Raw genomic sequence first — 14,712 nt, 5'->3', positions numbered from 1 at the left:
TCTCCGTATGAGTCAATATCTTTGGTTGGGATGCTATTCAGTAGCCATGTAACCGTCGGCTGCCTCATCACCAGGGATCACACCCAGGTGTGGGAAGTGGCAGCCAGGGATCACCTTAGGGGGATGCCAATAAGTCGTTGGTTCAAATTCCACTCCAGTTAGTATGTCTTTCTTCAAACTATTAAAAAATCTCCCCACTCAGCTTCCCTTGTGGTTTTAAAATACTTGATAACACTCTGTTTAATCTATAAATGCACGTACATGGGGGATGCACCACAGATATTTAAATGATAACATATTGTTGTTATCTTCCAGTACATCAACTCCTCAAGACTGAGTGAGTGTTCTGATGTCAGATTGCAACGAAAAGGACAAGAACCAAGTGTGTTCCTTGCACAAACATTGGATAAAGTCAAGCGTCTTACCACTATGGCCAGACAACCATCAATTAGTCTCATGCAACTAATAATAAGGTAAGGAGTTGTTATAAATCATCGTTCATGAACATTCTAGGGCTAAATACAATTTTGGGAATGCTTTTATTCAAATCAGTTTGTTAAACAAAATGTAAGCCTCGATTGCATTTGGAAGAAATCCAATACTTCAGACTATCTGTTCAAGTCCCTTCGTTGGAGCTCCTTCTCTTCCTTCCTCCATGGTTGACCTCAAGTTTGTAGATGGTGTTTTATTCCTCTTTCTGGAATTGATATTTCAAAAAAGAAAAGTGTCTGAGGCTTTCTGAGACAATACAGAAGTAAAACAAGTTATTGTGAAAAGGCCTTGCATGTCGGTCAAAGGCTCAACAACACAACAGTCCAATACCACATGACCCAAGAAACTCAAATTAGAATTTGGGAGTTTTCATTTCACCAAAAGTTGTTGGCAAACGTTAGAAATTCTGTTCAGTCCCGATTACTAAGAAATTCTGAACACAACTGTTGTGAGGGTGAGAATGAATATTTTCTTGAGGAGGATTGCTCTGGTGAGGTTACCCTAAGTTTCTCAATCATACTGATCTTGTTTGTGTTTGTTTGCAGAGATCTTGAGAGAATAGGGGAACTTGATCCTGGACTCTCTGCATGTGCTGATTTCTGTGCTCGGTATATACGCTGTCAGCTGGTTCTCACCAAGGTACATGTAATGTGTGACTTATCATTCACATTATGAGACTGCTAGGTACATATGGGACTGATCTAGAAAGCTTTGTCCAATGGTAACCTGGAACACCCCCAAAGTACAAACAAGTGTCTGTAAGATTAAAATCACAATAATACACAATTGTAAACAAGTTGCAGCATCTTGTGATTGCTATATTGTGTTGCTTGTGGTTTGATGCAGAGCATTACGTTTGTGTGATACGCTGCCCATGTGAATACCATTGATGTGTAGTTACTCTGATTGGTGAGGCTCAATGATCAGTCTATTGCATTTAATATCTCCTCAAATTAAAGTTGTAATTATTCTAAATTGTCGGTTGAAGTTTACATTCTCTGAGCTTTTGTGCTGAGATTGGTTGTGGTGTTGCTAGGAGTCAATTAAGAGAGTTTACATGGTGTTACAACAAGAGCTCTAAAATCATGAGTACATGTAGTTGTGGCAGCAATTTCAACTTGTTCCAACCCAGCATTCAATCATTCAAAGTTGCAAATCCTACTTGTCTTAGATTGACCTTTTCTATGGGAACAAACTTGGTTGGTGTGCCGAGTGTATCAACCATGCACACACACCACGCACACCATCAACGTCGCCCATGCCATGGAAATACCCATTGCATGCATAATGCATAAACAGTCCGCACGCTGTGATTGGCCGTTGATAGACTTCAACTCGCAACACATGTTCACGAACCGAGAAAGAATTGCCACACAGTGTGCCACACATGTACAGAATGGTAGCAAAACAAATACTCATAGTTTCCATTAGTTATAAAATGCAACTGCCTTTCTGTCAGTATTGGACATTGACAAGGATCTATCTAAATTGATTGCCTCAAGTAGTTCTTGGTCAACTTGTAGTACCACTAGGAATTACAAATTGTCTTTTTGTCTGAAGTAGTCAATGTTGTACATTAAAGCATGATATCTAGTAGGCATCCGTCCGTCAATACTGACGATGGACTGCGCCCGGGGGAATGTTCTCTCTCTTGCAGCTGCAGCTGTGGCTGAGAAGTCCGATTCGTGCATGGCAGTCTCTGCCACAGTTATTGCTACTCGCAATTTCCTACTGTGCCTCTTCTCCTGCAGCAAGGAAGTGCGCCTCTCTTCAGCATGGTTGACCCCTGTGGCAACTGTCTGCCTCCAGGCGTTGCGTTCTTGAGCAACTTCCTCCCAGCTGTTGGGGTCTATGCCTGCCTGCCTCATGTCGCGTCTGCATATGTCCTTGAATCGTAGGTACGGGCGACCAATTGGCCTGGAGCCTGATGAAAGTGCGCCATAGTGGCAGCCGACGGGCGTCCATCCTGTGGCCGTGACCGAGCCATCTGAGGCGGCGCTGGCTCAACATGGCGAACATGCTGGTTGAGTGGGCACGTTCTAGGACTTCAGTGTTTGGAACTTTCTCCTGCCATGTAATGCCCAAGATGCGGTGTACAGACATGCCAACTAGTACGTTTTTCCCGTATTTCGTACGGGTTTTTGTTAAAAATACAGGTGTACGGGTTTTGCAAAAAAAATACGGTTTTGAGCATCGCCACCGCAAAAATACAATTTTATCCCAGTTGGCCGTCGTGCCCTTTTTTAACTCAAGTTCAATATTTTTTTATTGGCACAAATAAGTTTTCGGCCGACTACTTACGGCCGATAATGATTATCCAGTGAACTCTATTATTCCATGGGGGTATTCCTTATTCAACTTTCACCACACATCGAGCGCAACAGAGATTCCCTCGCATCCATCATTGCACGCACGCTAGTAGCACAAACCTTCATTGCATACTACACGCCAGTTTATCTGACGTCCCGATTTCACAGGGAACCAGTCTAACACAATTCATTGAACAACAGAGGGCGCTGTTGTCAAATGCCCTTATATGGTATCAGTCGTTTTGTGAACGGACGAATCGAGTTTTCAAAAGAATTTTTTGCCAAAATAAAGACGCAAAAGATATAGAGAGCCTGAAGCGAGATTTTTATAAGATAAATTTAAGAACTATGCCCCCAAATGCAACAAACGAAACTTTTTGGGATGATTTGTTATTATTTTTTTGTCGTCATTGAAATTAATTTTGTTTTGTACTTGTCTTCTTTTGACAAAGAAAATGATATTTAATTAATTGACAAGGAGTTATATGAATAGGATATGATTAATCAATGTCTTTAAGATATGATTTATCAATATCTTTTTTCATACAAAACCTGTTCCATTGGGTTAACCACCCATAGGGAAACCTCTGCCCAAATGTTTTTTTTTTTTATTTGTTTTGTTATTTTTTTTCTTCAAGTTTTAATTTACTGGTTTAATTAGGCTGTTTGATAACCTAATGGCCTTCACACCTTCTCTATTTTGCCTGTCTCGGGGCTTAAAACTACGTTTACGCGTGTTTAAAAAAAAATACAGGTTTTTGATGCAAAATACAGGTTTTGGGGTTTCAGAATACAGTTTTGTGATCCCAGAGGTTGGCATGTCTGGGTGTAGGCAGCGCAGGTGGAAGCTGTTCAGCCGTTTTTTTTGTCTGATGTAGGTGGTCCAGGCCTCACTGCCGTATAGCAGAGTGCTGGTGACGCATGCTTGGTAGACCTGGAGTTTTGTGCGCACGGCTAGGTTCTTATTTAACCACACTCTCTTTGCCAGCCTGGCCATCACTGCAGCGGCTCTGGCAAGACAGGTGCTCAATTCTGCGTCAAGTGACAGATTGCTGGAGACTGTTGACCCGAGGTACGTGAAGGAGTCCACACAGTCAAGAGTCGTGTTGCCAATACAGATGGAGGGTGGGTTTTCGACATCTTGGGCCATGACATGGGTCTTCTTGATGCTGATGGTGAGGGTAAACTCCTTGCATGCGTAGGAAAGCCTGTCCATCAACTGCTGGAGCCCTGTCTCTGTGTGGGATGCTAGTGCTGCATCGTCTGCAAATAGCATTTCCCTGAGAAGAACACTGGAACACTTGGTCTTAGATCTCAGACGGGCAAGGTTGAAGAGTTTCCCGTCAGCTCTTGAGTGTAGATAGACGCCTTCATGGGATGAGTCATATGCAAATGACAGCAGAAGCGAGAAGAAAATTCCGTTGGTGCAAGAACACAGCCCTGCTTCACTCCGCTGGAGATTGGGAAGGCCTCTGAAGTTTTTCCATAACATCAGACTGAACCCCGCATGTTGTCATGAAAAGATGTCAGGATGTTAAGAAGTTTTGGCGGGCAGCCGATCTTTGCAAGTAGCTTGAAGAGACCATCTCTGCTAACAAGGCTGAAGGCCTTTGTGAGGTCGACGAAGGTGAGATACGGGGTCTCCTCTGTTCACGGCACTTCTCCTGCAGTTGTCGAAGGGTGAAGATCATGTCCACCGTGGATCTTGCTGCCCTGAAGCCACACTGGCACTCAGGGTAGACACGTTCGGCCAGAAGCTGGAGCCTGATAAGCGCAACACGTGCAAAGACCTTCCCCACAGTGCTGAGCAGAGAGATGCCGCGGTAATTGTTGCAGTCACTGCGGTCGCCCTTGTTCTTGTACAGCGTGGCGATTTTTGCATCACGCATGTCCTGTGGGACGGCTCCTTCATTCCAGCAAAGGTACAGGAGGTCATGGAGGTATGGCAGGAGAGAGGGTTTCCCAAGTTTGATGACGTCAGGTGTTATCCCATCAGCACCTGGGGCCTTGCCGCAATTGAGGCTGTCAATGGCTCTGCCAAGCTCCTCTTGAGTAGGTTCCATAGCGAGCACCTTCATCACAGGCAGGCTTGCGATGCCGTTCAGAGCCTCTTCCGACACTGTGTTTTCTGTTGCATATAACTCCATGTAGTGCTCAGCCCATCTTTCCATCTGTTTGCTGCTGTCGGTGATGACTTCACCAGACTTGGATTTGAGAGGTGCTGTTTTTCTAATGGAGGAACCTGTGGCTTGTTTGATTCCCTCGTACATGCCCCTGATGTCACCTGTTTCGGAGGCAACCTGTATGGTGGAGGAGAGTTTGAGCCAGTAGTTGTTTGCGCAGCGTCGTGCGGTTTGCTGGGCCTTGCTCCTAGCTATTCTAAGATCCTCAAGATTCCTCGGCGATGGATTCTCTTTGGAAAGGCGGTGCGCTTGGCCTCTATAACCGGCTCCATCTCCGCTGCATTTGCCTCAAACCAGTCTACGTTCTTGCTCACTTTTTTGCCGTATGCTGTGAGGGCTTTGTTGTAAATGGTGTCACGCAGGCAGTTCCACTTGTCCGCAGCACTTTGCTGATTGGAAGAGGAGAGTGCTTGATCAAGAGAGGTGAGGAAGAGCTTGGTGATATTTGGGTCTTTGGAGCGGCTGGCGTTGATCTTGGGCCGTGCCTTCGGCTTGGCATGGTGGATCTGCCTCGGCTGTAGCTTGACCTTACTGAGGACGAGGGAGTGATCCGTGTCAGTCTGCACTGTGAAAGGTGCGGGTGAAGCGGCTGGAGTTGAGTGCCTCTCGTCTAGTGATGATGAGATCAAGCTGGTGCCAGAGCTTAGATCTTGGATGTCTCCAGGAGACCCTGTGCAGTGGCTTGGTCTGGAAATAGGTGTTGGTAATGCAGAGCTGATGATAGCAGCACAACTCTAGAAGTTTCTGCCCATTTTCATTCATGCTCCCCACTCCAAAGTGTCCAAGGCAGTCTGGCCAGGATTCATGGTCGACACCAACCCTAGCATTGAAATCCCCCAGGAGGAACAGGTGCTCGTTTTTTGGGATTGTGCTGATGGCCATGTCGAACTCCTCATAGAACTTGTCTTTGGACTCGGGGGAAGAGCAGAGTGTTGGGGCATAAACGCTCAGCAGATTGGCTGGTCCGCTGCTGGTGGATAAGCCGATGCGTTCTGAGCCTCCTGTCGGTGGTACAGTTGTGGCAATTAGCGTGTTCTCGAGTCTCTTCCGCACTCTTGCCATGCCAGAAGAAAGTGTAGTTTTTCTCCTTTAGGGAACCACTGTCAGCAAGTCGTGTTTCCTGGAGAGCAGCAATGTCAACATTGAGTCGGTCGAGCTCGTGGTCAATAATGGCGGTCTTGCGAGAGTCGTTGATTTGGTCAAGGCTGTCTGAGAGCCCTGTGCACATGGTTCTTACATTCCAGCTTGAGATTCGAAGAGCTGGCATCTCCGTTTTCAGTTTTCCTATTTTGCCTGGTACAGTGTTAACGTCCGCTTGTCGTGCTTTACACTAAGCCCCAAGCACCCATTGAGGCAGATGGACGTTGGCGGGTCGACACCTAACTGGCCGGGGGCTGCCCGGCTTAAGGCGGTTGGTAGCCGACCACTGGAACGCGATGGCATGAAGTATGGAGATCCTGGGTTGCCCATGCGTCCCCTTCTAGGCCTTGCTGATGGAATCCAAAGGAATGCGAAGCATGACGTTTGGTATCAGCTTGGCTGCAGGAGCTGCCGAAACAGTCTATGCAAGGCACCGTTCCTTCTTCGGGGCTCCACTCCTGATTTGGAAGGTTTACTCCCTTACACGTGGCCGTTGGGTCAGTTGTTGACCTCCTCCGCCCTGGCCATTGGCTGTCTAGTGTTGCTCATCCGCCCAGTGATGCAGTGTAGACACCACACTTGGTTTTAAAATCAGGGTTTTCCTTCTCCTAGATGAACTGCATTCCATGGCTTATGAGCCCCATCTACCCAGGTTTGAAATCAGAGTTTTCCGTCTCCTAGATGGGCAACCTTCCATGGCTGACGAGTCCCATCTACCTGGAGCGATCTGGTTTTAAAGCGCCAGAAACACTACTGCACACCTCTGCCCACAGTTTGCAACAGGGATCGGCACGTGAAGCCGGGCAGATAGGAGTTTGACTTGGAGAGGCTGTTTTGAGACGCAGACCATATGGGACATTTCATGGGTGTGGAGTGGCTCAGTACTCCACACAATCCCGGCCATTCCTAGCCCTTTCGACCCCCAAAGCATGATATCAGCAGATTGTAAAACATGATATCAGCAGATTGTAGATGCAGCGTTAGAAATACCATGTTGCAATAGTAACACTAGCATTGCAACCGAGATCCCAAAAGCCTATTGTTTGTTGATTTATTGTCTATTATTGCATACAGTTTTTTTTTTCAGCTACATAAATGTACTTGTTTTGTATTTACTGTCTAGTATTGCATATATGCAGATTTTTGACCTTTGTTTTTGATTTTGTTGGTAGGCATTAAGTGAAGATGGATGGAACATACCAGCATCACTATGTCCACAGCAGAGTGCTGATACAATGCTAGCTGCAGCAACACAGGTAGTATTCAGCTCAAATCAACTTTCATACTGTTCGGATCCTCCAAAATTTAGTAAAGTGTCTATTATCTTCAAGTAGGCACTAATCCTCCAATCAGACTTGCAGAATGGAATGGTGATATATAACCTTTATATAACACCCACGCAGATCCTTGCCATTTGATTGGAGGATTGTCCGTCACGTGATAGCAAATAAAAGTACCATTGCACGCTGAGTCACTCACCGTGCTTTTTCGTTCCATCTGAAAAAGTACCATTGCACGCTGGCACGCTGCCAGCGTGCAATAGTACTTTTCGGATGGAACGAAAAAGCTGAGTAAAAACATCACTGCGTGTGCGTGTCTTTGGTAACGCAGCAGTGTTACTGCAAGGCATATTAGTAAAATTACTAGCATTCGGCTTCTACAATTAAAAATTGTAGCCTACGCTATGTTTGTTTTGATAGTGGTATCTTTCAATCAAAATGACAAAGATCTACTTGGATGTTATATAAAACAAATAATGAATGTTTTTCATTCGTGCAGTGGTGCGAATATGTTCATTCGTTGAAAGCTGGAATGTTCCATTCAACTCGGCTCCGCCTCGTTGAATAGAACATTCCATCTTTTAACTCATGAACATATTCGCACCATTGCACTCATAAACATTCATTATGTGTATAATATTGCACGGCCCATATCACTTCCTGCATCTTGTGTGTTCTATGGTCATCCGCCAAGTTTGCTTATAGATAAATATGTTTTCACATGCGCGCTCTTGGAAATATGGAAAATATAGCGCTTCTGTGTCCCATCTCCAACTCAGCCTTCGGCCTTGTTGGATATGGGACGCAGAAGCACTTTATTTTTCTGTGATAACTTATAATGTAGTAAGCTTAGGATGCTTTGCAGCTACACTTCACACATACTAATAGATTTTTCGTCATACTAATGGGGTTTTTTGGGGGGGATTGTTAAGCAAAATAAGAAGACATGACAACTAAGATTCATAGCAGTGCAGTGCAGTCTAAAATTAATGTATATTTTGTTTAAATGGATTTAAGATTTCTTTCATTCATGTCAAAAAGTACTATATTCTCTCTCAGTACATTCAGAGCAGTTTCCTACCAATTGAACACTACTGTTGCTCATCCCATTTGGTAAATGTAATATGATTGAATGAATGACATCTCTGGTAACAATTATGTTTGTTCTAATGCTTACATAGATCTTAGAGTTGAGTTATGAGTTGGAGCATCTATTCTTGGGATGCAGTGAAGCAGAGCAGGCTACCATTATGCAAATGCGTTTCCGTGGCTGGACGTTGGAGCTTTTGGTTCATCTGAGAGGGAAATTGAATAACAGTGTGAGCAATCAACTAGCCACCCAAAGTATATGTCAGCAGTATTTACAACGCCTCACTCTGTTACACAGGTACAAAGCATTCTCCATCCCTCTCTACTATAACAATAATAATAATAGTGGCAATTTATAATGCGCCATGTCTGTCTAAAAGACACTCCTGGCACAGGAGAGATGCCGAAGCCAGATTGCAAACAATATAGTTCAGCACAAAAATAAGTTTTCAAATGGTTTTGAAGCTGGAATAGGTAGTGATTTGTCTGAGTTTAGGGGGGGAGTTTGTTCCATAGTGATGGGCTAGAGTGTGCGAAGGAGCGGGCTCCCCATGAATGGCGTGTGCGTGGATTGTGTAGAAGTTTGGTGTCGGATGATCTGAGCTGCCTGGGTGGTGCATGAAGATGTAGCAGGTTCTGGAAGTATGTTGGTGCCGTTTACTCTGTACAGATTCAGAATCCTAGTCAGGAAGGGTCCGGCATAGGGCAGACAATATTCAGACAATATTCAGACAATATTCAGACAACAATCATTTCAATCTTACCTCAAAAGAGCTACTCTTTTCTACTTGTAAATAATTCCATGGCTCAATACATTTTGTGATAGGTGTGTTTGGATGCCAAATGTTCTTTCACCTGTCATTTTTATGAAAACAAATCAAGTACTTGTTGTTTTAAAACTCCGACGAGTTGATCTTTGAAAAGCGCTTGGAACCGTTAGTTATAAAATGCATATGGTTAGATATAATTTAATAGTAGAATAGAATGATCCACATAAACATGCCTCGAAATTGGTTGGTTTTTATAATACGTTGTGAACTAATACGGTCAGCCATTTTATGGATTAAAAATGTTGACTTCACAAAATGGCCGATGGTGTTTCTCTGTAAAAGGAAACCGTGCAGCTTCAAGGGATGTTTATGTGGATCATTCTATCCTATTTTAAAATTAACTATCTAATCGTTTGCATTTAACAACAACGGTTTCAAACGCTTTTTAAAGTCCAACTCGACCGATCCAAGGCAACGTGTCCCTATAAATTTGACAATGGTTCACTTTCCTATAAAGCAGGATAATTTCATAGTGATCATAAATAAATTGATCGTTGTTTAGGGCATGATTTCACCATGGAGGTAGTGATTTCACAAAGCATTTAGATAATAGTAATAATAATAACTAACCATTCTTGTATAGCGCATAACACAAAGTAATAAAACATTTCCCTAAGCGCTCTTGAGGAAAACACAACAGAGACAAGATGTACTAGATTCATCTGAAGATGAGTTGTCAGTATTACAATGGTGATTTGTATTGTGATATTACACTTTGCTTAGAAGTTCAAGATTAATCTTATTGGCTCTTTGTCAAATCGGCCACAACTTTGCTAAGTTAAGTCTTCTAGCCATTTTGTTTGATTTCCAGATACTTTATGGCAAACAATGTGAAGCCAGACACCTTCTGCCAGGCTGTTTTCTCTGAGAGACATAAGTTAGATGCCAGTAAAGCTGGTATTTTGGCCAAGTTTCTACAACCACTGCTCCTTCATCATACCATTCCATCTCTGCTTCCATGTAATAAGCTGAATGGGATTGGCGCTAAGATCAGAGAACCAACTGGAGGCTCGGATAACCCACTTAGGTTTACAGCAGGACTAGTACTAGCTGTCAATATTGACTGCTTATTGGATAATGTGCAAGATCTCAATCAAGTCAAGATCAAAGTAAGTAGCTCAAACAAACTTCTCCTGGACTATGATGCATGGTTTTTACAATAACCTAGTTTGAGACCTAGCAACTTCATTCATTCATTCATTATTGGTTTATTATTTTAAAAACAAATTCCCATGGCGACCGGAGGTTGAATTACAGAAAAATATACAGAGATTAAAAATAAGAAAAAATCACACTATTACACATTATTTAAACCCTAACCTGCTTTACAAATGGCTGCAAGTTGAACTTTACACGTCATGCCAGTACAGGTTTGAAACATTTAGTTGTCATTTTATGTATAATGCCAATGTATTGTGCAAAGGTTAGCACTGATGAGACACATTTCATGGATTTGCAATGAACAATGTGCTAAGCAGCCAAGTAGAACCAGATTACTGGTATACTGTGTGCCTGACTCTCTGCAATAGACTGTGCAAGTCTCGCACGCACCAGAGCGAGAAAACACTACAACCGAAAAACTTTGTTTTTTTATGAAATCAAATCTTTGCTTTAAATTATTCTTAATGCTGAATCTGATCAACAAAAATACTCATTATAGCTTGTTTTAATTAGTTTTAGCTTTTAAAACAAATATACAACTAATCGGTCATAGTTTATGTAAGGACAAAAGTAAAACTCTGGGACAAAGATGTTTATTTTTTCTTAAATTTTTTGAAACCCCTTTTGTAAATCTTCGCCCGAATGGGAAACTTCTAAAAGCTGGTTTTTACGCGGACGTGCGATGGTTGCGAGGGCGTTAGATTAACGCGTGACGCAATTTAAAGTGGAAGCCACTGTCCAAACGACAAATGGAAAGGATTTTCTACCTGCGCGACCAAAACTAGCGTCTGCGTAAAGATTCGTGATCGGAGATGGGCACAAATTCTGTCAAGGTTAAATATCGGTTTTTCTTCATTATTTTGTTGAATTTATTTTTACTTTTATATATGTTGTTAATGAGTAATACATTTTCAACAACATATGTAATTTTCAGTGTCATAAATTACTTTAAACTAAAATAATGGACGCAAACCAAATCTCCCCAACGTAAAACTCCATAAGGTTAGGACCACAATGGTTCAGGAAGTTCAAATCGGCGCAAGACTTGCACAGTCTATTGTTTGAGACACAATAAGCTAACTCTGGGCAAACAAGTAAGTCAACTATGGAAACTGCAAAATTGCCTCTATTTCTTTTGAAAACTGCACTAAGGTAGAGATGGATAATCAAACCAGGCTATGAACTTATTTCTTAATAAACAGACTACATACATCAAAGGAACACGTTGCCTTGGATCGGATGAGTTGGTTTATAAAAAGAGTTTGTACCCGTTTGTTATGAAATGCATTGGTTAGAAAGATGTTTTAAAAGTAGAATACAATGATCCACATAAATTTGCCTCAAAATTGCACTGTTTCCTTTTTCTTTGCGAACTAACATGTTCGGCCATTCATGGGAGTCAAAAATTTGACTCCCATAGTTGGCCGACCATGTTAGTCAATGATGTAAAAGGAAAACCGTGCAATTTCGAGGCATGTTTGTGTGGATCATTTTATTCTACTTTTACAACCTCTTTCTACCCATGCATTTTATAACAAACGGTTACAAATGCTTTTTAAGACCAACTCGACCGATCCAAGGCAACGTGTTTCTTTAAGAATAAACTATAAATAATTTTATTTTAAATCTTTAGGCATACACAATAGTTACAAGTTGTACAGGGGCTGTCAAGGTTAAAACAAAAGTATAAAAACTGTCATCAAAAGATGTGTAAAACCAGACCCCTGCCAACGATAAAAATATAATTAGTCAGCTTGCAGGTATAACCAATGTAATATTTCTCTTTTGTGGGAGCGTTGGCTCTGAAAAAAGCCGGTTAGGTCTCGAGGTTTTGAACAGTATGCTCTGCTTGTCTTCGGTAGAAAGCTGGCTACATGTAATTTCAATTGATACAATTTGTTTCCACACAAGGCACAAACGCTTTCTAAATTGTGTATCTATTGTTCTAGGTGATCTCCTAACTTTGACATGACTTTATTTATTGTAAATGTAGGTGCAGTTTGCGGATTCTCAAGTGCAGTTATTTAATCCTAAGATGTCTGATTTCCGAAGCTTATCACCACTTAAGCATCAGCTTCATACACAGATCTTCTTATCTCATTCCATGTGGTCAGGTAAGAGTCATAATTCAATCACAATCAGACTATTCAATCAGTAGATTAGATAACTGATGGTAACATGTGATGCCATCAAGCTAAACTAGTTGTTTGTCAGAAATATCAGTATGGAGACAAGCCAAAACATGCTAACATTGTAAAATTGAACAAAATAGCAAAAATTCATATAATTTTATATTGGCAACTCCCTTCCTGATAATTACATCAACAAGTGGTTAAAATTTAATAGCGTCAAAAGAAAATGTGCTGATTGTTTTGAGTGACCATCATGACAGTTAGCCCCTTGTTCTCAGTTTCAATCTCTCACATATCTTGGTGTTTGAGTAACCATCATGACAGCCCCTTGTTCTCAGTTTAATCTCTCACAACTCTTGGTGTTTGAGTAACTATCATGACAGTTAGCCCCTTGTTCTCAGTTTCAATCTCTCACATATCTTGGTGTTTGAGTAACCATCATGACAGTTAGCCCCTTGTTCTCAGTTTAATCTCTCACAACTCTTGGTGTTTGAGTAACTATCATGACAGTTAGCCCCTTGTTCTCAGTTTAATCTCTCACATATCTTGGTGTTTGAGTAACCATCATGACAGTTAGCCCCTTGTTCTCAGTTTCAATCTCTCACAACTCTTGGTGTTTGAGTAACTATCATGACAGTTAGCCCCTTGTTCTCAGTTTCAATCTCTCACATCTCTTGGTGTTTGAGTAACCATCATGACAGTTAGCCCCTTGTTCTCAGTTTCAATCTCTCACATCTCTTGGTGTTTGAGTATCATGACAGTTAGCCCCTTGTTCTCAGTTTAATCTCTCACATCTCTTGGTGTTTGAGTAACTATCATGACAGTTAGCCCCTTGTTCTCAGTTTAATCTCTCACAACTCTTGTGTTTGAGTGACCATCATGAAAGTTAGCCCCTTGTTCTCAGTTTCAATCTCTCACAACTCTTGGTGTTTGAGTGACCATCATGACAGTTAGCCCCTTGTTCTCAGTTTCAATCTCTCACATATCTTGGTGTTTGAGTAACCATCATGACAGTTAACCCCATGTTTTCAGTTTCAATCTCTCACATCTCTTGGTGTTTGAGTGACCATCATGACAGTTAGCCCCTTGTTCTCAGTTTCAATCTCTCACATATCTTGGTGTTTGAGTAACCATCATGACAGTTAGCCCCTTGTTCTCAGTTTCAATCTCTCACATCTCTTGGTGTTTGAGTAACTATCATGACAGTTAGACCTTGTTCTCAGTTTAATCTCTCACAACTCTTGGTGTTTGAGTAACTATCATGACAGTTAGCCCCTTGTTCTCAGTTTAATCTCTCACATATCTTGGTGTTTGAGTAACCATCATGACAGTTAGCCCCTTGTTCTCAGTTTCAATCTCTCACATCTCTTGGTGTTTGAGTAACCATCATGACAGTTAGCCCCTTGTTCTCAGTTTAATCTCTCACAACTCTTGGTGTTTGAGTAACTATCATGACAGTTAGCCTCTTGTTCTCAGTTTTAATCTCTCACAACTCTTGGTGTTTGAGTAACTATCATGACAGTTAGCCCCTTGTTCTCAGTTTCAATCTCTCACATCTCTTGGTGTTTGAGTAACCATCATGACAGTTAGCCCCTTGTTCTCAGTTTCAATCTCTCACATATCTTGGTGTTTGAGTAACCATCATGACAGTTAGTTAGCCCCTTGTTCTCAGTTTCAATCTCTCACATCTCTTGGTGTTTGAGTAACCATCATGACAGTTAGCCCCTTGTCCTCAGTTTCAATCTCTCACAACTCTTGGTGTTTGAGTAACCATCATGACAGTTAGCCCCTTGTTCTCAGTTTCAATCTCTCACATATCTTGGTGTTTGAGTAACCATCATGACAGTTAGCCCCTTGTTCTCAGTATCAATCTCTCACATCTCTTGGTGTTTGAGTAACCATCATGACAGTTAGTTAGCCCCTTGTTCTCAGTTTCAATCTCTCACATCTCTTGGTGTTTCTACTTTCACAACTTTGGAACGAAGGGAGTTATCAACAATAACATGGGGGTGTTAACAGCATAGATTCTGTATGCCCTTTTCAATTGTATACACAAACTAATTGACTCATTTTGCTTGATCGCATCACAAATGTAA

General features: G+C 41.9%; 1 protein-coding gene across 1 annotated transcript in view; it reads left to right on the top strand.

Moving 5' to 3' along the window:
• Window positions 1-14,712, top strand: part of LOC139944869 (integrator complex subunit 4-like) — a 30,318-nt gene that overhangs the window by 11,963 nt on the left and 3,643 nt on the right. Inside the window, exons 13-18 of the mRNA XM_071942016.1 lie at window positions 316-473; window positions 1,038-1,131; window positions 7,297-7,380; window positions 8,586-8,791; window positions 10,135-10,432; window positions 12,478-12,598. Of these exons, the coding sequence (XP_071798117.1) occupies window positions 316-473; window positions 1,038-1,131; window positions 7,297-7,380; window positions 8,586-8,791; window positions 10,135-10,432; window positions 12,478-12,598 (961 nt within the window). The remainder of the gene's footprint in view (window positions 1-315; window positions 474-1,037; window positions 1,132-7,296; window positions 7,381-8,585; window positions 8,792-10,134; window positions 10,433-12,477; window positions 12,599-14,712) is intronic.

Source organism: Asterias amurensis, chromosome 12 (genome assembly GCF_032118995.1).
Source record: "Asterias amurensis chromosome 12, ASM3211899v1".
NCBI lineage: Eukaryota > Metazoa > Echinodermata > Asteroidea > Forcipulatida > Asteriidae > Asterias > Asterias amurensis.
Note: the sequence above shows the minus strand (reverse complement) of the source record. Positions and strands in the feature narration are given on the sequence as shown.